Source organism: Oncorhynchus keta, chromosome 20 (genome assembly GCF_023373465.1).
Source record: "Oncorhynchus keta strain PuntledgeMale-10-30-2019 chromosome 20, Oket_V2, whole genome shotgun sequence".
Taxonomy (NCBI): domain Eukaryota; kingdom Metazoa; phylum Chordata; class Actinopteri; order Salmoniformes; family Salmonidae; genus Oncorhynchus; species Oncorhynchus keta.
In genome coordinates, this window is record NC_068440.1 from 8,376,592 (window position 1) to 8,403,098 (window position 26,507).

At 42.1% G+C, this 26,507-nt stretch overlaps 1 protein-coding gene across 1 annotated transcript; it reads right to left on the bottom strand.

The window, feature by feature from the left end:
• Positions 1–739: 739 nt before the first annotated feature.
• Positions 740–19,409, bottom strand: LOC118399287 (carcinoembryonic antigen-related cell adhesion molecule 1-like). Its single transcript, XM_035795259.2, has 9 exons — positions 19,284–19,409; positions 18,655–18,993; positions 16,128–16,412; positions 15,178–15,444; positions 13,195–13,473; positions 12,712–12,966; positions 12,387–12,507; positions 4,447–4,487; positions 740–3,909 (listed from the first exon to the last, which is right to left on the bottom strand). The coding sequence occupies exons 1-8, from the start codon at positions 19,330–19,332 to the stop codon at positions 4,469–4,471; spliced, it is 1,614 nt and encodes a 537-aa protein (XP_035651152.1). The 5' UTR covers positions 19,333–19,409; the 3' UTR covers positions 740–3,909; positions 4,447–4,468.
• Positions 19,410–26,507: the final 7,098 nt, after the last annotated feature.

Genomic DNA, 26,507 nt, shown 5'->3' on the forward strand with positions numbered 1-26,507 from the left:
AACTTAAAAGCTCATTTGTAAAAAAAAAAAACATTTTAAAGGAACAATTTGAAGTTGCATACATCTAGACTTGTACCAACAAGTTACAGCCATTTTAATCTGCCTACTACAACAACAAAAAACACTGAGACACATTGGCCGGTGTGAGTGTGATTACAGAGTAGGGTAATGACAGCCCTGATCTGCAGAAAGTCAGGTTGGTGAGTCATAGTCACAGCACTGAAACTGCCTCCCCTCCCCTCTCCTCTCTCAAGGCTGCGCTGCCTTGTACAAGAGCTCTGGGGACTGTCCCCGTGACATATGAGCAAAAACTGAGTCATCATTTGTGACTGGGGACTATTCTTTAGACTACACTGTTTGTGGGTGAGAGACACTCACTCGATCTGCCAAGCAGACTTATTTATGAACTAATGTCCTTGGCAGGCACAACTTCCTGACAGTGACAGGGTTAGTGGAAGTCAGGTAGAGGTAGCCTATATCCAACATAGCCTTCAAACCTGTATGGCCACAACAAACATGTTACCATCAAGTTGGTAAAGAATTATACGAACTCCTCTTGGCTTTAATATTCAAGATAATTGCTCGAAAGCACTTTACATTCAGTATATTGGATTTCATGCCTGTTGTTTGACATGCAGAACACTTTGCACTCAAGAAACCTAATACACTGGCAACTAAAAGCTTGAGCTCATAGATGTGGTGTAATCTTATAAGACATAAAGGCAGCTTTAAAAAGAGATATTTTTGAAACACTTACATTTTATTGAGTTTTCGTTTAGATTCAAGTACAGTGATACAGTTGTCCCATTGTTTTAACACCCAACCAGACCAAAAGTTTAAAAAAAAAATGAAAAAGCCATTGTTGACGCAAGGCAAATTAACTTGATAGACTGGTCACCACCAAGAGCATCCTGCACCTTGTAGTGTTTGTTCATCCAACCGTGCATTCGTATTCCCGTCCCAATTACTCTAGACAGGTTAGCTCATTTTATATGAACGCGTTTGCAAGAGGATCAAATCCAGTTCAAATGTAAATGTGTGGTTTCAAATCCAGTCCATTATGGTTCCAGAAAAAATATGGATGCTTTAATTAACCCACCCCTGAGCCCCTGAGCTCACAACATGCCCACTGCAGGGGGTTGGTGTGGCAGGAGAGGAGAGCACCATTGCATACACACACACACACCAACTGCAGCAAGACCGCCTTTATGTTCTGTGTCATTCCAAAACCCCAGAGAGAGAGAGAGAGAGAGAGAGAGAGAGAGAGAGAGAGAGAGAGAGAGAGAGAGAGAGAGGTGATTGGCTGTGTAGAAACAGAGACCAGCGAGACATAGGTAGGGGAGTTCCATTTGCAAAGAAGCAAGACTGTAACAAAACGCAAGTGGCAGTAAGGACAGAAGAATAAATAAACCAAAAAAAGAAAACATCTCAGAGGCGTGTCCATACAAGGAGAAAATGATGAATGAATACAGGCTGGTCAGTCATTAAAGAATAATAGGCCTTTCTCTAAACAACCTGAGAAAAAGCTTCTGACATTTGAAATATTCTAATTAAGATGAAGCAAGAAACCCCAAAATAGACAACAGAATGTCAAGCCTAAAAAATACAATGTTTATTACAGTATACATTTACATAAAGTAAATCATATTTACAACGGTTTATTGCTCTTCCATTTTTCACTAAAACACTTCAGGTAAAAGGTGTCAATTTCTCCCTGTTTATCTTCAAGAACTAAACCAACGAGACGAAAACGGAACAATCAAGTTTCTTACTTAGATCTCTATGAAAACTAATGACTAGTACATGCAGTGGCTGGACCAATTTTGACCAGTGTACCTGCTGAACAAGACTATAAACGCAACACGCAACAATTTCTCAGATTTTACTGAGTTACATATATATAAGGAAATCAGTCAATTAAATTACATTCTTTAGGCCCTAATATAGGGATTTCACATGACTGGGCATGGGCGCAGCCACATGACATAGGCCCACACACTGGGGAGCCAGGCCCAGCCAATCGGAATGAGTTACTGCCAAATTCTCTAAAACGACGTTGGAGGCGACTTATTCAATTCTCTGACAACAGTTCTGGTGGACATTCCCGTAGTCAGCATGCCAATTGCATGCTCCCTCAAAACTTGAGACATCTGTGGCATTGTGTTGTGTGACAAAACTGCACATTTTAGAGTGGCCTTTTATTGTCCCCCAGCACAAGGTGCACCTGTGGAATGATCATGCTGTTTGATCAGCTAGCTTCCTGATATGCCACACCTGTCAGGTGGATGGGTTATCTTGACAAAGGATAAAATTCTCACTAACAGGGATGTTAACGAATTTGTGCAGAACATTTGAGAGAAATAAGCTTTTTGTGTGTATGGAACATTTCTGGGATATTTTTGTCAGTTAATGAATCATGGGACCAGCACTTAACATGTTGCGTTTACATTATTGTTCAGTGTATTTGGTTACCGTGTTCAAGTTCTGGTGTCTGTGCATCTGTCTTTCTGTTTGAATATACGGAATGCTTTATGTAATTACATGTTTTAACAGAATAGGTCAAACCACAAGAGTAAACACCTTCCACAGCCAAGTGACATTACCAGGCCTACTAGAGTAACTGCCCTGTACTGTTTATGCCACACAAAACCCCCCATTGACTTTAAATGGTGGGAGAAAACTTAACAGATAAAAATAACTCTTAACCCATAGTTCTGTGTGTTCTAATTGAAGGTGTGTATGACTGGTTGTCACATACCTGTGTGTGCTGTCAAACAACTAATTGTTTGACAGGAAACAACTTATTATCATTCATTGGATTTTTAAAAAACACCATCAGCTTAATGTATTCATCGGAGGGTTCAAAAAACACTAGTGACAAAAACAAAGCTAAAAAGCAGGTCAAAGGGGGTTCTGTTACAGTTAACATAAAATGTCACTTGTTCATTCATGTTTCTAAAAACATAGTTTTGTCTTTTTTGGGGGGTTTAAACTACAAAAGGCCAAATGATTAAAAACATTTGAAAAGTGGAATATAGCAAATAACAGAACTCAGTAGTACAGCCCTGAAGCACACACATTTTCCCTCCAAAACCAAAGAATGTCTTTGCCCACAAAAACATTCCTACCTTTTTTTTCTTCTCCTCCCCTGAATATTTGCTGCGTGTCAGATCTTGTCATCGCCGTCTTCACATTATGTTCTAACGAGCAGATCTTGTAGAGGTAAAGAAGGAAAAGAAAAAAGGGGGGAGCAATCCTTGGGATCAAGCAGACACCTGTCTGTGGCAACGTCAGATTTACGAACCTGTGTCCGTCAGGTGTTTGAAAGATTCAGACGATACTTGCCCATTCACCTTGATGAGTGAGGAGGGACCAAGTGACTAAGCTCTACAGTCCCGTGGGACTCCAGTGTATTACACCACTAGATCCTCCTCCAGTTTCTCACCTTCGCTCAAGTCTATGATGCGATTCATTTCCCAAGGAATGTGTGGAGAAATTGATGTAAGCAATGACATTCCTGTTTTGCAAAAAAAAAAGGGAAGAGTCAGCATCTCAGGGAATGTTGGAAGCTGTTTACCTTAGCCAATGGGATGGATGGAGAGGGAAGGTGTGTGAAGGAAAATAAGTCCATACAGACAGATAGATGTTAGATGGGATAGATGTTTTGGTGCTTTCGGGTCCAATCCAAGCCCAAGGACACCACCATTTTCAACAGAGATGACCATGTCTTCTGATGTGTGAATGTTTTTGGAGAGGGTGATGTTGTGACCCCTGGGGTTATATGGACTTTGTGATGAATAGCTAGTATGGCTGGACAGACCTGGGGGAGGTTTCCACCTGAGTGGTCTTCCCGACTGCAGAGATTGATCTTGAGGGGAATAATTGGCTGATTCTTTGGGCTGATAGCTCCTGTGGGGAAGAAGAAACTCATAGCTTACCACTGAGCGCTACTCACAACCACAAGAACACGTTCTGAAGTTGAATATCTTGTTTTCATCAGCCCTTGTCTGAAAGTCCTCTTAGGTGAACATTGGCAATACTTAGGCTATACAGTGTCTACTGGTGTTTGTTGCCAAAATCAAATGATAACAGCAATGAGGACCTTTGCCTTACTTGTTCATTCAGACTAAAGATGGATACACTAATTTACTGTAGCTATGCCAGACTCTGACTCGGTGCTCACTCCCTACGTATAAAGTCAACATTCTTATCTGAAAGGCCTTTCAGGTAAAATGTGTGTGATACGGAGTGGCACCACAGAACAGTAGCTATAGCCTCAAACGCAATGCAATAAAAATGTCCTCAACGAGGAAATGTTTGTCCCAGGTCAGTGGAGACAGCCTTGATAACTGTTGTTAACAACAGGATAATGCTGGCCTGCGTTGCCTGACAAGGGAACGCAAAAACAACTTCAGGATAATATAGAGTTATCAAAGAGCGGCTTACCAGCTTTCCTCGGGGCACTCTTCTAGTATGGCGACTCGATACTGAAACAGAACATAAAAGAAAATAGTGGCGATTAGTGACATGCTATACACTCAGTGGCCAGTTTATTAGGTACATGAAGGACCAGGTCAGACACCCCTTTGCCTCCAGAGCAGCCAGAATTATTCAGGCATGGAAACGTTGCTCAACTGGTATCAAGGGATCAAACGTGTGCCAGGAAAACATTCCGCACACCATTACAGCACCGCCACCATCCTGTACCGTTGACACCAGGCAGGATGGGGCCATGGACTCATGCTGCTTACGGCAAATCCTTGACTCTGCCATCAGCGAGATGAACCGGGATTCGTCAGAACAGGCAATGTTTTTACCACTCCTCAGTTGTCCAGTGTTGGTGATGGCGTTGTCCACTGGAGCTGCTTCTTCTTGTTTTTAGCTGATAGGAGTGGAACCCGGTGTGGTCGCCGGCTACAATAGCCCATCCATGACAAGGATCGACGAGTTGTGCGTTCCGAGATGCCATTCTACACACCACTGTGGTACAGCGCCACACCACTGTTTGTGGCCCGCCTGTTAGCTTGCACGTTTCTTGCCATTTTCCTTCGACCCCTCATCAACTAGCCTGGATGTTATTTGATTGTCACCGACGATAATACCATGCTCAAAGTCACTTAGGTCACTCGTTTTGCCCATTCTAATCCTACAGTAACTGAGTGCCTCGATGCCCGTCTGCCTGCTTTAAAATAGCAAGCCATGGCCACGTGAACGGGGTGGCGTACCTAATAAACTGCCGACCGAGTGTACATGACGTCAGAGCTCATGGTCTCCGCTTCACAGCACGGTATAGGTTTTGACTGACAGCGGTTCTGAGCTTGAGCACACCGAGTGACAAGATGTTGGCCCCATCCCTCCCTGTAACTGGGCAATTTGAGCAAATGTTTTGTTGTCCGAGTGAGGGAAATGCTGTAAATAAAAGAGGACTCAAAGTATTTTGAAAGACGAGACGTTGAGGATTATAATAAAATATGGCTTTTATGCCGTACAAGCAAGCCAAAGACTTCCCATTCCCATATCGTAAGACTCATGTGATATAGAGTACATTGTCAACGTTTATGATCACTGTGCTTGATGTTCAGTTCCAAGACGCCGTGGCGTCATACCCTGGGTTCCTCAACAACACAGCTAGGAGAGCTTGAAATAGCAGCTCATTGTTGAAGACTCTTCTTGGAGTCGTAATATTGCATTGAAATTGCTTAGGAACTGTGGACACTTTGTAGAGGTGTGAAAGCCACTTGGAGACACCAGTTTGACCTCTCACTCAAACCCTTCTCATATCTTTGTCTTATGTTGTACCTACCCCAAATTTGTATATCCTTATCATGTTGCTGAATGTATCCACAGTGTTTTCCGATTTCGTTATCAGCAAATAAAAAATAAATAAAAAGGACATATGTAAAATTCACCTACAATCAACAATGTAAAGTTAAGATTCCATCTCGTTTCAGATTAACTGTTTTGTCCTCGCCTTTAATCTAAATCATTTCCCCCTAATTTCCAAACTGTTTCCTTTTAATTGCTACCATGGTTATACATATGATTTTCATATTTCTACTGTAAAAAAATATATATATTTAGCCCTATCCATATAGGCCAATTCCTACGAGTTTAAATGGTTAGTGAACAAACCCTAATGCCCTGACGAATAAGAGCAGTGTGGGTAGGTACTGTAACCTTTGTAATGCTGCGATCTCATCTCAGAAAGCATCTAAGCATCTAGCCTAGTTTTGTGCCATTGATAAGAACAGTAGACATAACAATGGGGACAAACACAGGAAGAGGATGACTCAATAACTACAATATCAACAATGAGTACTTGGCAGTTTCACTTTGATCCTGCAGGTATGCCCGTGTACTATGGCTGAATTACGGCATGTCTCCAGAAAATATGTGTACTTCCGTGAGGAATGTCCCTCAGGACAAACCGTGTCGAGGAAACTCTAAATCATAGCGGAAAGTAAGCGAGGACAGATGGAACCAAGTGGAAGAGAGGAATGTAGAGTAAGAATGTTAGAAAGAGTAAAAGACAGTAACAGACAGAAGAGGTGAGAAGAAGAGGGAGATGTACAGAAAGAGAGCGAGAGACCTGTGCAGACAAGACGGTGGCATTCCAACCATGCTCTCAACTCAGCCTCTCCCCTATCACCAGTGACTCCCATGGAAAGAGGGAAAATCCAAGTGATGGCAATAAAGAAGAGCATACATTTCCCTTATCGCATTGCTGCTCCACTGACTCAATCTCTGTCCACCTCTCTAGTCCACCAAAACGTACCAGAAATCTGAAGAGAGAGATGCTGCTTATAAACAGAGCAAGGTGACCGCGGACAATCGTTTGGTTAAAACAGTACAAATATGACATACGCAGATCGATCAAGATGGTGAAACACAAGTATAGGGACAAAAGGGGAGGAGCAATTCAGCAGGTCGGACACAAGGCGTATGTGGCAGGGGCTCCTAACGATCACCAACGCCACCCTACCGGACGAGCTAAACACCTTTTTCTCAAGAAACGAGCACAATGACCCTGAGCTACCATTCAAGTAAGTCATTCATACATCTTAACCCTTGCAAGGCTGCTGGCCCAGACGGCATCTCTAGCAGTGCCCTCAGAGCATGTGCAGACGAACTGGCTGTTTTGTGTTCTCGGACATTTTCAATCTCTCCCTAACTCCGGCCTCTATACCCACCTTCTTCGAGATGTCCACTATCATCCTGTGCCCAAGAAAGGGAAAGTAATTGAGCTGAATGACTACAGACCAGTAGCACTCACTTCTGCCATCATGAAGTGCTTTGAGAGGCTAGTCAAATACCATATCACCTCCTTCCCCGACACGCTCGTCCCTCTCCAATTAGTCTACCGCCCTGACAGATCCACGGACGACGTAATCGCTATTGCACTGCACACTGCCCTTACCCACCTGGACCATAGGAATGCAAATGTGACTCATTTCAGGAAACTAGACATATGTCGCACGTCACCACTCCACATGAAAGCCATTTGAACGTAGTTAACTTTTTAATTTAAAAAAATAAATCAAAATGCGTTTTTTTTTGGCAGAAGTGCCTTCTGGAACATGTAAACATTCATGTGCCTGAATAACAAACTGATATGCAATCTGTAAATATTAATACAATTGTTCAATTACGAGCCTAGTTGGTTTAGCCACAGAAAAAGACAGGAACCTTTCCGCTAGGCATGATTGGCTGAGATAATGGGTGGGCTGGACATGTCGAGAGATGAGTTCAGATTGGTCTGTCACGTAGCACACTACTGTCTATTTGAGCTGGTCAGTATGTGTAGGTAATCCTCTCTAATGCAGATTTCTTTGAAAGATATCACATAGTAGAACTGCAAAGCGGTTGCTCTCCACTTTCTGGAGGACCATGTTTTGAAATCAGTGGAATGCAGGGTGGAATTAGAGTATGATACAGTAAGGAGATTGAGAAAATTCTGCCGTTTGATTGCAAATATGCAGACGGAGTTGAAAAGAGAACACACTGAAGGCTGTTGTATAAAACACCTCTCTCCGGATTACATCTTCAAACTAAGGCAACAATGGCATCCGTGACAGAGAGGGAGAAGCGTCCATCCATGAATACAGGCTAAATAGTAAACTACATTTTCAGATATTACACATTTCAAATTTTGTCAGAAAGTTGTTTTCATTTCAAGTTAAAGTGTACTGTTAGTTAGCTAGTTAACCTTAGCTGGCTGGCTCGCGAGCTAACGTTACGTGTATGATCTGTGTAGTAATATTATTCGTATCTCAGAGCTATTTGCATTGGTAGTTATAGCCTCATGTTAGCTAGCTAGCTAACATTGAACCTGGTTGGTTAGCTACCTGCAGATTCATGCAGGGTAGTAACGTTGTGAGTTGGGATTATGGTTCATTGTTTAGCTAGCTAGCTACATGTCTAAACAAAAGACTCCACTATGCAAGTAACCATTTCAATAGAATGTTCATGATGCCACTACAACAACTGACGATAGACGTAGCAGGTAAATTCGCTCTGGCTATTTACTCCGATTTCAGAGCACTTGTCTGAGCGTGCCAGAGAGCAGAATAACAGACGAATTTACGAACGCTCAAAACCTGTTCAATATGGCCTGTCAGTAAACGTTGGAAAAAAGAGCTGAATTAAATTGTTGCGAGAAGCACAGTTGCAGTTACCAACAAAAACAACCTAACCACCTCTGCTAGGGTGAGTAAAAGTGTCAGAGTGAGCTGTTTCCTCATTTGTGTCTGGAAGTAGCTAGCAAGCTAGCCAATGTTAGTCAATTAGTTTGGGTGCTTGACTGTTGTTAGGTCAGAACGCTCAGATCAACCCTACTCCTAGGCCAGAGCGTCCAGTATGCTGTCTGAACACTCCAAGAGCAAAACGCTCTGAATTTACAAACGCCCAGAGCGCACTCTGAGCTCGCTCTGGCACTCCAGATTTAATTTATGAACACACCCGTAGTATAAACCAGCCTTTAGTCTTGAAATCTTTGGTTGTTTACTATATGGCCTCACATGTGAATCCTTAAAGAGCTGGGTGGGGCTATAGCTTAAGATGGTGTGAACGATGCTGAATGGGTGTAGACAAAGAGCTATCCAGTAGGTTTACCAAAACATTCAAGGGCCATTTTCTCCAAAGTGAGATTACAAGTTTATCAACTTTCAAAGTAGAATTACTTTCCCATTGTTCCTCAATTGTAGTGTATGATATACCATTTTGTAGCCCCGAGTCTCTACTTTTACCTAAATGTAAAAAACACAATTTCAAATTTTGCTACATGAGATTGAGCCGGTTGGTCACATATGTGAGGATGCTGTTCATTGACCAGAGCTCGGCCTTCAATACCATAGTGCCCTATAAGCTCATTACAAAGCTCACGACCCTGGGTCTGAACTCCTCCCTATACAATTGGGTCCTGTGAAGGGGGATAGTGCCGTAGAGGTGAAAGACACGCTGAAGTGTACCTCAGTCTCTCTCCCTGCTGCCACCTACACCTGGAAGTTCAATTGGACGCTGACCGACGTGATGACTCTTCAACCTCTGGATGCTGAAGAAATTTGGCCTGTCCTCGAGGGCCCTCACAGTGTTGTACAGGAGCACCATCGAGTGCATGCTGTCGGGCTGCATCGCAGCCTGGTACGGCAACTCCACCGCTCGAGGACAGCAAGGCTCTTATGAGGGTGGTACGTGCAGCCGAACGCACACCGTCTGTCCTACAGGACACCTACAACACCAGGTGTTGCAGGAAGGCCAAGAAGATCATCAGGGTCCCCAGCCTCCCAAGCCACGCCCTGTTCTCCCTGCTTCTATCACTCAGACAAGGGCAGTACAGGAGCATCGTGTCAAAAACGTTATGTTTCTACCCTCAGACCATCAGACTGCTGAATAGCCACCACTAGTCAGCTACCTGCTACTTAATTTATTTATTTATCAACGCCACAGTTGTTATTATGTATATAGTGCTATTTCTATTGTTGTTTTTTATTACCATCTCCATTATTTTATTTCACTCAGTCCTGCATGTTGGAGCTCGAAGGCTAAGATTTTCACTGTACCCTACAATCACACCTGCAACACTGCACGTGACTATTAAATACTCTGAATCTGAAGTGAGGAGGGGCTTGAGCTCGGCTGGAAGTGTCCGTTCCACGGCCCGGGGCCACCACGCCCCGACAGCTTGTTATCTTAAGGTGATTCAGAGAGGGGCGAAAAGAAGCGGACCCCCCTGTTGAGATGGAATCTTCCTCTCCTGAGTGTGAGGCTCGAGAGAGAGTGTTGGAATGTGGTCCGACTGTGTTTTCAAAATACTGAAACCCACAGCGTTGATCCAGGCTGACAAGGCCAGGCAGAATGAGGAGAGCGAGCCAGAATAAATACCTTCTTTGGCAGTGGTTTATCTGTGACGTTTCACAGTTATCTACTGTATACATGTCATGGTGTATCAACAGAATCATATCTTAGTTGCTTTAATCAATCTTGGATACTCTGTAAAAAGTGTCCAGCAAGGTATATCAGAACATGGTTAAACAGATTCAGTGTACACCTAAGACATATATCTATCTATATCCTCTACCGGTGAAAATAATCTGCTCCCTATAAAGACTGTGCCCTTTTCCAGAAATCTACACTATCGGCACCTGTAATCACTAATCCCCCCCAATTTTACTTAGGGGCCTGGCCTGCTGTGCACCAATTTGCCAGTCACCTATCGCACTAATCAGGAACCGTATGGTGTTTGGGGCTTTGAACCTGCCAGTCCCTCTCTCATCTAAAACAGATGTGCGTCTGTGTGAACCCAGCTGTGCACACAGGGTTGTCTAAACGTAACCAACCAGGCCTACTTTTAACGCCACACTGCATTCCCCTTGTTCACCGGCTGTAAACATGACAATGAAGTGAACTCAAGTAAAATGTTGTATCTTTTGCTTTTTTTATCAGCTTGTTAAGTAATCCAGTAGGAAGTCTGCACTTTGGGGGAACTGCGTGTTATGCCGGTTGGTTATCTGGAGGCTCATCTTCCTGACTGGATGAAGGCGGTTGGTCTTTGCATCAGAAATCCCTGTAACTTTATTTCCTTTTCCTTGTTTTGAACCTTTACGCCTTTACCTCCGGTCTTTATTTTCTACTGGCCACAAACACAAAAAGCTGATGTACGTAATACTACTTTGTACGACGTCTACTAAATGAAACAAAAACTATTTCAAGGAATGCATCTGCAGGCACACTCTAGAAATCAGCCAGGTAAAATATTAAGTGAGCAATCCCAGTAGTTCATCTTCACTTATAGAGTTCCTGTTTTTCCATTGACAACCTTACAATAATTATTTATTTATTCATCCGTTATTTTACCAGGTCAGTTGACTGAGAACACGTTCTCGTTTGCAGCATCGACTCGTTTGCAGCAACGACCTGGGGAATTAGTTACAGGGGAGAGGAGCCCGCCAATGATCCAAACCTGACATTCTTAGTCAATGGATACAGACAGTTTCCTGTCTAAGACCTCCAGGAGTGCGAACGCCGTCAAGGAACAATAGCCTCAAACATCAAGTTTGAGTTTGTCGGGTTATGATAGCGAGAAGCAGGGAGACAAACTCTGAACCTTGGAGCGGCGGTCGTCCCATCAGGTCACTTTTTTTTTGTCTGCTCTGCCAGATAACACTCTTATTAGCGAGGGAGGGGAGAGGAATGAGAACGTGAACTACAACAAGAGTTCCAATGAGAAAAGGGGTGTTGATGCAAAACTGTGAGCAATGACACCTGTGTTATATTTCTCCCTTTCTGGTTTGTTCAGAAGGGGTGTTATCATAGATTTCTGTTGCCAAATGCTGGAATGTGCGAGGCGTGTCAGCCCGTGTCTGCCTTGACTAAACGGTTTGTTCTTCGCTTTAAGATAATGATTCCTGAATCCACTGGCAGGTAACCCAGAGGATGTGGTCGTTTGCATCACTTTCACCTCAGTGATACGATTGATCAGAAATGACACTTTGGAGTTCCATATGAAAACTTGGAGTTCCATAACCTTGGAGTTCCACTTTGGAGTTCCATATGAATCCCCCCCAAAAAAAAAAAAAAAAAAAAAAATCAGTATCTTTATCTGTGTTGAGGCAAATGAAAAGCCACAAAGAGTTTGCTAAAATAGGGTTTTTGGAAGTGCAGAGAATTTGACTGCTATGAAACAAAGTGAAGATACTTGGTAAGACTACAAGTTCTAGGATGGCAAAGAATGAGAGGAATGAAACGAGGACTGGAGATTCACAGGAAGGGCACTTAAGAGACAGGGAGGAATTGGGTATCATTACACACAACAGGTGTGTCTGCAAAGCCATACGCTCTTTTAATGGAATAGCACTAGTGGATCAAAAGGTAAAACCAAGAGGACTCACTGTCTTTTTCTCCGTCTCAGGAGGAGGACTCCACCGATGATGGCCCCTAGGGCGATAATCACGCCGATGACGATCCCGGTGATCTGCCCGCCCGTCAGACCATTCTCCAGTGTTCCCTCCTCTGAGGAATCACAAGAACAACCTGTCATTTATCATCGTCATCAGAACATCTCAAAGTAGTGCGGCTTCCTCTGGAGATAAATGTGTACAGTGCTACCGTACATGATTTACGAGTAGAATATCCCAACAAAAGTTAGGGTGAGAAGACATCCTAAGAACCATGGTGCCAAATGGTGGAATACTCTTATAGCCTCCGCTATCAAACCTTTGACGGACAGCTGGTGGGCGACGGCGGTGCTCAACCCGGTGATGGCGTTGCTGGCTTCACAGGTGTAAATCCCAGTGTTCTTGTACACGGCGGCTTCGATGATGTACTCGGCTGTCATCACGTCGGTCCGCGTCCCGTTGAACTTCCAGGTGTAGGCGGCAGCAGGGAGGGAGACTGAGGTACACTTGAGCGTGACACGGTCTTTCACCACCACGGCACTATCCCCCTTCACCGACACAGCCTCAGGACCAACTGAGACACAGGAAAGGAGAATTTATACCTGAATTTCAGATGGATTTGGCCATTCTGACCTCAATAATACTACACTTTAGCATTCAGACAGTTCATCGTGGATTTGGGTGAACAACAAAGCTTTTCTTTTTGGATACTGTAACGTTATGAATATACAACAAAACATAAAGCTAACTTCGTTCATTGGTGTTAATGGTCAGCATAGAGGTCAAGAGGCCAGAGACTCACAGTTGACCCCTATCTTGAGACTGGCAGAGTCTGTGTTCACAGCATTGGTCAGCTTGCACTGGTACTCCCCACTGTCCTCCTTCTGCACTGGCTTGATCGTGACAGAGCTCTTGTCTGCCGAGACCACGACCCTGTTGCTAGGAGACAGTGCCACGCCATTCTTCAGCCACACTCGGGTGCCGGCGGTGCCGGCGCTTGCCTGGCAGCTCAGGGTGGCCGTGCTGTTACCTGCAACGAGCGTTCCATTGGGGCCTGTGATCTTAGTGCCGGATAGGGCCTCTACAAACACAGAGGACAAATGGAGTTCGGGTTTACACAGACCAGATGGTAACACTGAGAGACAGCTTGTTTCACTCACAACTACAGAGTGCTAGACCCACAAAGTATTTAGAATATACGAAGCTTGATGAACCCCATGAAGCTTGATGAACCCCATGAAGCTTGATGAACTCTTCATTCGATTTTAGTTGGATGGATTTAGCGATGCCTACTAAATTGGAAGACATTGTACTTTCATTATGCCTTAATGTCATGACATCTGAACACTGGGCACACTGGTTGAACCAGGAAATTACGTTGAACCAACATGGAATAATAGTTGATTTGACGTCTGTGGGTAGCTACTATACAATATCACTGTACAGCATATACCAGGCCATGTTTCCATAAAATGTGACATCAAATAGAATGTTATTTTATAATGAGTCTTTGAATGGGCTGATGTACCAAGCAAAACCAAATGACCTACATGAATAGACAATGCAATTAACATGCTCACTGTCTTGCTAGACCACTTGAAAGTGAGACTAAGGCCAAGTTTGTGTTTTTGCTTTGGACCAGGTGAACCGGTGGAACAGGAGAAACCACTGTCTTGTTTATCTTGATGTCTTCTTTCCAGACTATTAAGTGTTGGAAAACGAATGCCAGGATCATATATTTTAAGTTCATGGCCCTCAATGGTGACTCATAACTGCCTAATCAATACTTTGGCCAATAAGTGTTAGGCTTGAAGGCAAACATTTTCAGAGGCAAATTCTTATTTCCTCAGGTTTGGCCATTAAAAGTAAAAACGTGTCACTGTGATTCATGACGGAATAATTGGACTTTAAGTCACTACTGTTTGCCAAGTAGAGGGGAGCATTCATAGAACGACTGAAATGCCCCCCCCCACATCCCACAATCTCTCTTCCTTTGAAGAAAACAACACACGACTCAAAGACTCCAGGCATTCTGAAAGACCTCCCCCCAACCGAGCAGGTTTTAGTCACTCACAACATGGTAGACTGTCTCTCTCCTGTTGTAAATCGTTTCAGTACACACCGGGCCATGTACTCTTTGTACCGTATGGTATGCAGCACATATTTCACAAGCTTTAAAAACCTACAAGGGAACGTACAAAGTTGCCATGATACGAGGTCACTGGGTTTGAAACTTGTACCGGAGGCTTAAAAATCATACGGAATCCATTCAGTGTTCGGTGTTATGCCTTCTGGGTGCGAAGCCAAGAAACAGGTTTCAGTCTGTCTGTTCATGGTATTAGCTTAATAAGGATGATGCCATCTCTTTGAGGCAGGGATGGAGGACTAATGACAAATTCTTTATCTTGCCGATACAGAAACTGTTTTAAAAGTGTTGACTGTAACAAACCTTTTCGATTAAATATTCACCATTAAATGGAGAACGGGTTATAATAACTTCCTTGTAATTAGTTAAACAAGATCAAGTCAGTCTATAAGTCTAATAAAATCAAATGCGTGTAACATCTGAGAAACATGTTACCGACAAGAACCTCAGAAGAATACTGTAGCTCAACTGAATGCAACCTCCATTTTCACTACTTTGCTTTCCATTAGAGTAAGATTTGAGTCTCTAGGTCTTTACCAGTATACTGTCCATGGTTCCCCTTTGTGTTTGCTAAAGCACCCTTCCTATCCATGTACAAAACCTTGATTTCCCATTGGCTCTTGTGGTTCTTCTACTCACCTACTACAGTGAACTTGGCTGTGGTGGATTCCAGGTATCGCAAGGTTTTGGCATTGCTGGCCATGCAGGAGTAGTTTCCACTCTGTGCCTCGGCAATGTTGGCCAGTACCAGCTTGGGGCCCATCACATTGAGCGGGACTCCATTGTGGATCCACTGAATCACCGCCGCAGGGCTAGACTGGGCTGAGCAGGACAATGTAATGTTGGAACCCTTCTTTTGGACCTCAGCCGTGGGGGTGACTGCCATGGCGATGTTTTCTGGCCCATCTGCAAATATATTAGAGTTGGAGTTAGGTCCAGATATTTTTCAAATGTAGGCTTAGGCCTAAGGCTGCAAACCATAATGTAGCATTAGCTCATTACATTCTTAACGAAAACAAGCCATGCTTGGTCTATCCCCTCCCAGGTGCTCTACTCAGATGGACTTTGAGGAAATGTGGATCTTATCTGACCTGCATTTTCCTGACACCTGCATTGTACTACCCTGAGCTGGCTGATTTAGATCAGCAGCCTCTACCTGTTACAATATAGAAAATGGCTGGCATGACTTAATTCTAAAGCCGTCACACAAACAAATTGATCTACTGCTCAATATCATATCTACGTGTTGATAAAATTGAGAAAGAAAATGTTGCCGGGATTTCAACTCTCTTGATAAGGGTAAATCAGCATAACCATCGGACCACATGCATGGTGTAAACAGGAGAGTTGGGTTTGGGTGGAGAAACCCCTACTGGGAGTGTCCCAATTCACACAAAGCCTCCTAAGACTCTAAACTAAACGCCACCTGAACCTTTCAGATGGCCTTGCAGAGACGTGAAGCGGAATCAATGGATAAGAATATTAGCCTGGTCCCAGATCTGTTTGTGCTGTCTTTCTAACAATGACCATAGGAATAGGAGACAGCTCAAACAGATGTGAGACCAGGCTATAAGAACATAGGTACTTACAGCTGACAGTGAGGTTGAAGGGGGCACTGCTATCGCTCTCTAATTTGTTGGAGGCTGTGCAGTAGATGGGTCCGACCAGATCCTCCCTGAACACTCCAGCCACGGTCAGCACTGTTGCGTTTGCACTCAAAGTCACATGATTCCCATCGGCGACCAGTGGGGTGGTGCCGTTGAGCCACTTGTACATGAGGAAGGAGCCTTTGGCCGAACAGGTCAAGACCACAGTGCTGTTGAACTCGACCGCTTCATTCAGGTTGGACTTGATGGTCACGACAGCGACCGGTTCTGAGGAGGGGAGGGAGGAGGTAGGGGTGGGTGAATGGGAAGACGAGGTGATGGCAAAGAGGGCATGGGGTTTCAGGGTAATGGTTATCAGTGCTTGAGTTTTGAGGCAGAGGGAGGGGGAGGGGAGAGTGGCATATTGATGAAGCTGTACTCTAAGGCTGAGGGGGAAGGGAGCGAAAGCATTAAACTGATGAAAAGTAAACCACAGGTTGGCAGCAAAGGCTTTCTGAACATGTTGTGAACTGAAAAAGTGCTCATTCGATGGCTGTGATGTCGTAAAATAAATTGCCGTTTAACTGACCAAAAATACACAGGGGTCATTCTAATCTGACCCAACAAAATGGTATATGACCTCTTACTGGTTTTACACTTTGCCATAAACCTGAAAGTCCAGTTTTACTTGTAAACTATTTCCCTACTTCTGACTCGTCATTGCCACCCTTCAAGCTTTGAATATGTGACTCAGCATGCAAATGGAGGTGAATGACGGACGTTATTACTTTAAAGGAGAAGCATTTGAAAGTTAAAAAATAAAAATAAAAACGTTTTTGCATCAAAATGCATTTGTTGGGGGCAGAAATACCATCTGTAACATGTGAACTTTCACATGCCTTAATTACAAACCAGTATGCGAAAAAATAAATACTAATTCAAATATTAAATGCTGCTGTAGTGTATAGCCTTTCCTGTTTTATACTTAACCTGCGCTAGCTTAGACAGCCATGTCATTCATATTATTTATATAGATTTGTTAATTTAACCTTTATTTATAGCAGTGCTATAGCCTGTTTTCTTTGCCCTCTTTCCTTTCAGAACCACAGTTAATGTCAGTTCTCAGTGGACATGATTCTCAGTTCTCTGAACCATGAGTGGTCAGCTGTCTGTGACACGTGTGTGAATGTGGCTCTCTTTTTCCATGAAGCCCTTCTTAACCTGCACATCCGCCTCATCCTTGTTCTGGCCCGACGCGCTGTGGCGGTTGCTACCGGCCTTAAGCCAGCACCTAAGGTTTCTTATTACATTCATGGTCCTTTGATTCTCTAAAACCATAAAACCCCTATTTTTCGGTGTTGTTGTCACAGAGGAAGTTGACAGAGTTTTTAAATCAGTATAATGCCTGGTCTCATAGACTAGACGTAACATAGTAAACATAAACCTGGGACACTCAAATTAGTATGATATGTTACATTTGGTATGGTTACATAAGGAAGAAGGCCTACAGAATGTAGCTAAGCACAGGAAAAATCCTAGAGGAAAACTTGGTTCAGTCTGCTTTCCACCAGACACTGGGAGATTAATTAAACTTTCAGCAGGACCATAACTTAAAACACAAGGCCAAATCTACACTGGAATTGCTTACCAAGAAGACAGTGAATGTTCCTGAGTGACCGAGTTACAGTTTTGACTTAAATCTACTGGAAAATCTATGGCAAGACCTGAAAAGGGTTGTCTAGCAATGATCAACAACCAATTTGACAGAGCTTGAAGAATTTTGAAAAGAATAAATGGGCAAATATTGTACAATCCAGGTGTGGAAAGCTCCTAGACATACCCAGAAAGACTCACAGCTGTAATACCGTAGCTGCCAAAGGTACTTCTACAAAGTATTGACTCAAGAGTGGGAATAGTAATGTAAATGAGCTATTTCTGCATTTCATTTTAAATAAATGTGCAAACATTTTTCTTCTTCTAAAAACATGGTTTTCAATTTGTCATTATGGGGTATTGTGTGTAGACGGTTGAGAGAAAAGAATATTCAGGCTGTAACACAACAACATGTAGAATAAGTCACAGAGTGTGAATACTTTCTGAAGCCAGTGCTGTGGAGGTGTCTAGCTGAGATATGGCAAAAACTCATTTGGGATATTGGCATGGATAAGCATTAATCCATGAAATGCCTTGAGCCACAAACACACACATTGCTAAAGACAGGCCTAGGTTTGTAGCAATACAGTATAATGCCAGTGACATAACTCCATCCCATATTTCCAGAGCATGGTAGTAGGTTGGAATGTTCGTTTTCCAAGCCACAGGGCCACACCCTTGAATCATTATTAGGGAATTATGCATCAAAATGTATCTGTGGAGTAGGGCGTACTTGGGAATGAATAGAGTAGACGAAAACAGTTGGCTGTAAATAACAAAGTTGATTTTGGCAAACATATGCCAAAATGTGTCGGCTACTTCGGGACATTTACGCATTCAATTAACGTCTTGTATGCACAATCAACGTCTTACTCACCTAGAACTTTGAGCGCCGTTACACCTGTGCGCTGTACTGCAGCACTTGTGACCATGGTCACCGCATAGTCCCCGCTATCCTTCGCGGTCAAGGGTCCCAGCTTCAATACGCCGGTGGATGAATTCAGTGACACTCTTCCTGCGTAGCCTGCGCCAACTGTCTCTCCTTTGGGCGCAGAAGTGACAACAGGTACAAGTCCACTACCTCCGTTGAAATTCCAAGATACTGTGATAAAGTCGCCTACATCTGTGGGCATGATGAGGGTTTTGAACGTGACGTTCTTTCCCTGTACTCCCTGCAACGGGCCTGCTGGGAGTACGCTCTGCCCGTTGCAGCATCCTGAGAGAAACCGGTTTGAGTACAGGTGTTCACTTCAACATATAAGTGTGTGATATACATCAAGAAGGAAGCAAGATATATGCAATGCACTAGTAAAACTATAAATAAATGTTTGTAATGGTAGCCTATATTATTGGCCTGAAAAAGGCATTCTACTAGAACCACGTCAATGCGCCTTCAGACGGCGCCTCCAAAACCTAACCGACCCAACACATCTTCAAACATTTTGTTTTCTTCGGTCCACTATTACATGTAGGGCTAACAATAATGTATATATTCATTAATCTTACCAACTGCTGACAGCAAAATGACAAGCGACCTAAAATTAAACAAATCCATCCCAGATGTCTGGAACCCTTCTTGCGACAGAGAATAATGTGGGCTACCTGTCGCTTTTACAAACTGAATGAGTACACTCCTTCATGGTACACACCCAGTAAAGGTGTCAACATCAGAAAACCCGCCTCTTAGAATGGATTGCAACCCATTCACATACTACACTCTATTTTGACATAGTACCAACTATTACTACTGCGGAGAATGAAAAATATCGAATAAATTATGTCTAGTTCTGTGCCCAAAATATTTAAAACAGCCTAACAATGTATGACAAGTCATCATATTTTCTCATAGAATGGTACGGCTACTATTACTGTGAATTTAGCAATTCAACCATTTAAGAAAAACTAAATACAATTTACTGCTTGAAATGTAGGAATGACTTTACTTTTCCACCATGGGAAACAATTTCTAAGGGAAAAAAAATCAATTTATTTTTTCAAAAGATATTCACCACACAAACCCTAAAAAACATTGTAGGGTAGTCTACTGTAATTGTTTAAGGTGAACGTTTGATTTTGCCATCTGCCTTGACAGTGCTGACACCCAGTGGAATAAGCTAGACAAGGTTTCATCTTGACAGTTCAGTTGTACTGTGGGCACAATGTTCGTGTCTTCCTTTTAGATTCTTCAAAGTAACCACTAGTTTGCCTTGATAACAGCTTTGTGCACTCTTGGCATTCTCTCAACCAGCTTAACCTGGAATGCTTTTCCAACAGACTTGAAGGAGATCCCACATATGCTGAGCACTTGTTGGCTGCTTTTCCTTCAGTCTGCGGTCCAACTCATCCCAAACCATCTCAATGGGGTTGAGGTCAGGTGATTGTGGAGGACAGGCCATCTGATGCAAAACACCATCACTCTCCTTCTTGGTCAAATAGCCCTTACACAGCCTGGAGGTGTGTTGGGTCATTGTCCTGTTGAAAAACAAATGATAGTCCCACTAAGCGCAAACCAGATGGGATGGCGTATCGCTGCAGAATGCTGTGGCAGCCATACTGGTTAAGTGTGCTTTGAATTCTAAATAAATCCTTGACAGTGTCACCAGCAAAGCACCCATACACCATCACACCTCCTCCTCCGTATTTCACGTGGGAACCACACATGCAGAGTAGAGGTCGACCGATTAATCGGAATGGCCGATTAATTATGGCCGATTTCAAGTTTTCGTAACAATCGGAAATCTGTATTTTTGGGCGCCGATTTGCCAATTTCTTTTAAAAAGTGTAATTTTTAATTGTTTTATACCTTTATTTAACTAGGCAAGTCAGTTAAGAACACATTCTTATTTTCAATGACGGCCTAGGAACGGTGGGTTAACTGCCTTGTTCAGGGGCAGAACGACAGATTTTTACCTTGTCAGCTCGGGGGATTCAATCTTGCAACCTTACAGTTAACTAGTCCAACGCAATAACGACTTGCCTCTCTCTCGTTGCACTCCACAAGGAGACTTGCCTGTTACGCGAATGCAGTAAGCCAAGGTAAGTTGCTAGCTAGCATTAAACTTATCTTATAAAAAACAATCAATCATAATCACTAGTTAACCACACATGGTTGATGATATTACTAGATATAATCTAGCGTGTCCTGCGTTGCATATAATCTGACTGAGCAAACAAGCATACAAGTATCTAAGTATCTGACTGAGCGGTGGTAGGCAGAAGCAGGCGCGAAAACATTCATTCAAACAGCGCTTTCGTGCGTTTTGCCAGCAGCTCTTCGTTGTGCGTCAAGCATTGCACTTTTTATGACTTCAAGCCTATCAACTCCCGAGATGAGGCTTGTGTAAGCAAAGTGAAATGGCTGGCTAATTAGCGAGCTCTAATTGTCGTTGTGTTGCTGGTTCGAGCCCAGAGAGGATTGAGAAGAGGGACGGAAGCTATACTGTTACACTGGCAATACAAAAGTGCCTAAAATAACATCCAATAGTCAAAGGTTAATGAAATACAAATGGTATAGAGGGAAATAGTCCTATAATTCCTATAATAACTACAACCTACAACTTCTTAAATGGGAATATTGAAGACTCATGTTAAAAGGAACCACCAGCTTTCATATTCATATGTTCTCATATTCTGAGCAAGAAAACTGAAGCTGTCTTACATAGCACATATTGCACTTTTACATTCTTCTCCAACACATTGTTTTTGCATTATTTAAACCAAATTGAACATGTTTCATTATTTACTTGAGGCTAAATTGATTTTATTGATATTAAGTTCAAATAAGTGTTCATTCAGTATTGTTGTAATTGTCATTATTACAAATTAATAATTCAATTAAAATAATTAAATTAACCAGGAAAGAAATTCCAGAAGTTAACTTATAACAAGGTACACCTGCTAATTGAAATCCATTCCAGGTGACTTCCTCGTGAGGCTGGTTGAGAGAATGCTAAGAGTGTGCAAAGCTGTCATCAAGGCAAAGGGTGGCTACTTTGAAGAATCTCAAATAAAAACATATTTTGATTTGTTTTGCATTTTTTTTGGTTACTACATGATTCCCTATATGTTATTTCATAGTTTTGATGTCTTCACTATTATTCCACAAGGTAGAAAATAGTAGAAATAAAGAAAAACCCTTGAATGAGTAGGTGTGTCTAAACTGTTTTGTAATTATTTGTAATTTTCTTTATATTTTAATGTTATTTTCTTTTAACAGGGGTTACACAGACAACCAAACAAACTGCACCACACAGACCAAGTACAATAAAATGAATAAGGATAGAGCAAAACGTAATACAAAAAGGCAGTCATAAAAAAAATATATACAAAACATCACAATTGTAACATAGGTCATTTATGGGAGGTTTTCTACATAGGACCAAAATGGAACCCAGATTTTCCTAAACGTATCAGACCTCTGGTATACATCAAAGGTACGTTTTTCTAGAGGTGGGATAGCAGAAGCTTGATGGTACTTCAGGTGTGGACCATAATAACAATATGCATTTTTTTGGCTAAGTATACAAGGGTATTGAACAGACGTTCAGAGTCAGGATCAAACACAACCTTACAATCAAAGTAGAGCAAATATACATTCGGTGAAAAAGCTACCCAAGATCTTTTGGATGTGTAAATGAATATCATTCCAAGATTGGATTCTCCTACAGTACCAAACAAAAATGCATGAAGAGTGCCAGTATCCTGTTTACATTTAAAACATAAATGTGATGGACTGGAAAACATTCTGTGAAGGCGGACCGGTTTAAAGTAGGTACTATGAAAAATGTTGAAACCTAGTTATTGTATGTTTATAGAGGTGCATTTGGGGTGGACCCTTTCGCAGATAGAAGCTCATTCTTCCTCACCGAATGCATGTCCAATGTCTCCTCCCAAACATGTCTCAATGCATCATAGGATGAGGCACTTTTGTTCAATAAAATAGAATATATGTCTGAGATTAAACCTCTCCGAACAGTAGATTTCGTAAATAGTTTTTCCGACTTCAGTCATTTGAAAACATAGTTTATCGGCTTTCTTCTGACCCTCTATGAAATGTCTAAGTTGTAGGTACTTTAAAGAAATCTTTGGGGGGAATCTGGATTAAGGGCAATCGGTGACCAAGTACCTCCTTGCATCTTTCCAAGCTAAGAGTGCATTACAGTATGTACTGTGACATTGTCAGATAAAGACTGGATCTTTTCAAAGCTATTAATAAATGGTAAGGAAGTGCTCTTGGATGACATGCTATTGATTCCATTCCAACCTAAAGTGAGTGGCATCTGTCAAGGCACCAACTAATCATGTGCTTGATCTGTGCAGACCAGTAATATAGTTGCAGATTTGGCCGAGACCCCTTCTAAATCCTTTGGCTTCATTAGCTTGGTACATTTGATTGTAGGTTTATTTTTGTTCCAGATAAATAAAAAAAACATAGATATATTTGCATTCATTTTCTGAAAAAAAGGACTGAGATAGACAGCAGGGAATATTTTGGAATAGGTAACTTAGCCGTGGAAGGATATTCATCCTGACGACATTAATTCTGCCAAAAAGAGAGTTGGTAGGGTAGACCAGTTACTCAGATCCTGTCTAATCTTTGTGAGCAAAGGCATATCATTTGAAGTAAACAGGTCTTTAAGATTTGGAGTAACACATATGCCCACGTATTTTAAGCCTGTTTCAGACCATCGTTTCTAAGTTGATTGTAGAAGGGATATTCAAAGGTAAAGCCGTGGATTTATCCATGTTAAATTTGTACCCTGACAGGTGATGTCTCTTTCAGACATATTATTTAGAGCAGGCATGAAGATAGGGCATGTCTCAGGCCAGAACGTCTTGTCGAACTCTGCTGAGAAGCCGTCTAGGCCGGGTGCCTTGCCAGAAGGCACTGCCTTAATAGTGTCCCAAACCTATTCAGGAGTAAAGGGTGCATTTAGTCTATTTCTATGCTCATCAGATATAATGGGCAAGATAATCTTATTCAGATATTTTGCAATTTCGTTGTTCGATCTTGTACATTGTGAAGTACAAAAGGAACGCATAGAAGTTGCAAAAGAAAATAATTGATCATAAGAAGTGGAGCCATCTGCCATTCTTATAGACTTAATCAATCTTTCATTCTGTTATTTTTAAAGTTGGTGTGCAAGTAGACGGCCCAGACGGTTACCAAACTCACTCTATTTTTGCTTGGTAAAAAAAAAAAATTTTTTTTTTTTGCATGCTTTGTATGCTCTAAAATGAGTTTGGCCTCAGCACCACTTAGTGAATTCCAGTTCTACGGGGTTGGTGGTTGTTTATGAAAAAGTTCTAAATGCTTTACTAAATGCTTCTTCCATTCTAAGCTTCTTGATCAGAGAGGCATGGGAAATGATATGACCCCTTAGGGTTGCTTTGGCAGCATCCCAGACAGTTGCAGCTCAAACAGGAGAGAGTTGATTGTCGAGGCAGTAATGTGATCATTTATCTTTTATCACAGAGCAGAATCCTTCATTGTTAAGCAGAGACGTATTAAGTTTCCAATATCTCGTTTTGGGAACTGTTTTGCCAATTTCAATATCTATATACACTGGGGCATGGTCGGAAATTACTATAGAGCCAATAGCACATGACTGGACAACATGCATGCAAGTAGAGGGCATTAAAAAAAAAAGTCCAATCTAGAATATGAATTATAGGGTCTAGAGTAGAAAGTATAGTCTCTTATCGTGTCAAATCGCCAATTGGCAACCCATCCATTATAGGATTAATTGACACATAAACAAACATTACAATAATTCACTATGGTAATTAAATGATCATTCTCCTTCCGGCGTTCTCTGCATTGCGCATCACATAAAGAGTGAAAAAATACATAATAGTAAGTAAGGTCATCCAAAGAATAATTACATCCCTAGAGCAGTAAAATAATATACATTCATATGTACATACATACACACTGCCATATATACACATACCTACTGTGGCAGATGGCAGGGAGAAGTGAGGGGAGTGTTTATTGAAGGGAGATATCGTGCAGCCCGCTGGTTCCACCCCCTCACCTCTCCCTGCCATCTGGCACAATAGGTACACTATGTGTATATATGCAGTGTGTATGTATGTATATATTTATGGATATTATTTGACTATTTTATGGTCTTCCTGCCCCAGGCGAGCCTGTGGATCATTAAGCCAGGGAGCACTGGGGGATAAAAGAGGAAGCGGCCTGCACAACGGGGCAGAGAACAGAGAGGGAAGTCAGAGAAATAACTGTGTGATTACTCGTTGTGACCTGGACTGTCTGACTACCCCAACTGTGTACCGAACCGGATTGGCTGAAGACCCGAGTTTTAGGATTACCCCTGCCTGGAGAACGGAACAGACAAGGAGAACGGATTGTGGACTGTGAAATGGTTGGTGAATTCCCCCCTTTTCCCCAGTGTGCAAAACTCCCTAATAATAAACTCCCCATTTGCATTCTAGTTGTGCCTTGTGCGTGTTTGGTTATTGAACTTGGTGACGTGGAAACCCCACACCCTTGAACCTGCTACACTACCTATATACATACATATATACATACATACATACATACATACATACATACATACATACATACATACATACATACATACATACATACATGTACACACACACACACACACACACACACACACACACACACACACACACACACACACACACACACACACACACACACACACACACACACACACACACACACACACACACACACACACACACACGACATTAGGATGTAACTCTCTCCATACATCTACTAAACCAGATGAATCACAATCGCTTCTGAGAGCATTTGAGGCTCTATGATTCGAGACTGGAGCAGTTGATGATTTATCCAATTTACCCAAAGTACAATTACATTCTCCTGAAATAAACCCAGGTCCCTTGCAGTGATGATTAAGTAATGAAATAATGTCAGGTATACATTTTGGGGAGTCTGTGTTTGGGCCATATACATTTAGTATAGTAAAATGTTGCCCAAGTATATTACCTGTAATCAAAATAAATCCTCCTTCAGGGTCTGTATCTTGGTGCTCAAATATAAATGCACATTTTTTTTATTCACGAGGACGGCAGTGCCTCTTTTGTTTGTACTAAAATAAGAAAATTCCACCTGGCCCACCCAATCCCTCTTCAGTTTAGCATGTTATGTTGTAGATAAGTGGCAATTGAAACCCTTTCCTTTTTTTTAAAGAATGTTAGAATTTTCTTCCTCTTGACCACATGCCCAAAACATTCCAGGAGACTGCTGTAAATGAACTGTTTATGTTACAGCAGTAGTAAAGAATAACTTAACCCAGTAGTGCATTGCAAAAACGAAAACAATTACTAAGATGTTTGTGTAACCCTAAACTAAAAAAAACATACAAATAAAGTTTAGAAGAACCTCACTGCCGAGTCCCCAAATTATACGACTGATCTCAAACACACGACCTACCCTGTTTTCTGTCACTTTACTAACAGGAAGCCCAGGTTTTTTAAGAAAAAAGAGAAAAACAAGTTTCACTATGTCCTATGTTGAATAAAGGGGAATTAACATAGATCTATGGACATGTGGATGAAAAATGAATAACCTAATTTTTCAAATTGTCCTAAGCATTAACGCTATAGCACTCATATGCATGTGCCCGAACAGACACACCATACAGTCACATGTAGCCTAGCCTATATAATACATTTTAAAAAGTGCAAATTGCAGGCCTAAAGTAAATGAAT

Excerpts from the sequence above, each read along its gene's own strand:
- LOC118399287 (XM_035795259.2), bottom strand. The coding sequence starts at position 19,332 with ATGGATTTGTTTAATTTTAGGTCGCTTGTCATTTTGCTGTCAGCAGTT. Across the intron at positions 18,994-19,283 it reads CATTTTGCTGTCAGCAGTTG|GATGCTGCAACGGGCAGAGC; the intron begins GTAAGATTAATG and ends GGTTTCTCTCAG. Across the intron at positions 15,445-16,127 it reads CTTCAACCTCACTGTCAGCT|ATGGGCCAGAAAACATCGCC; the intron begins GTAAGTACCTAT and ends ATATATTTGCAG.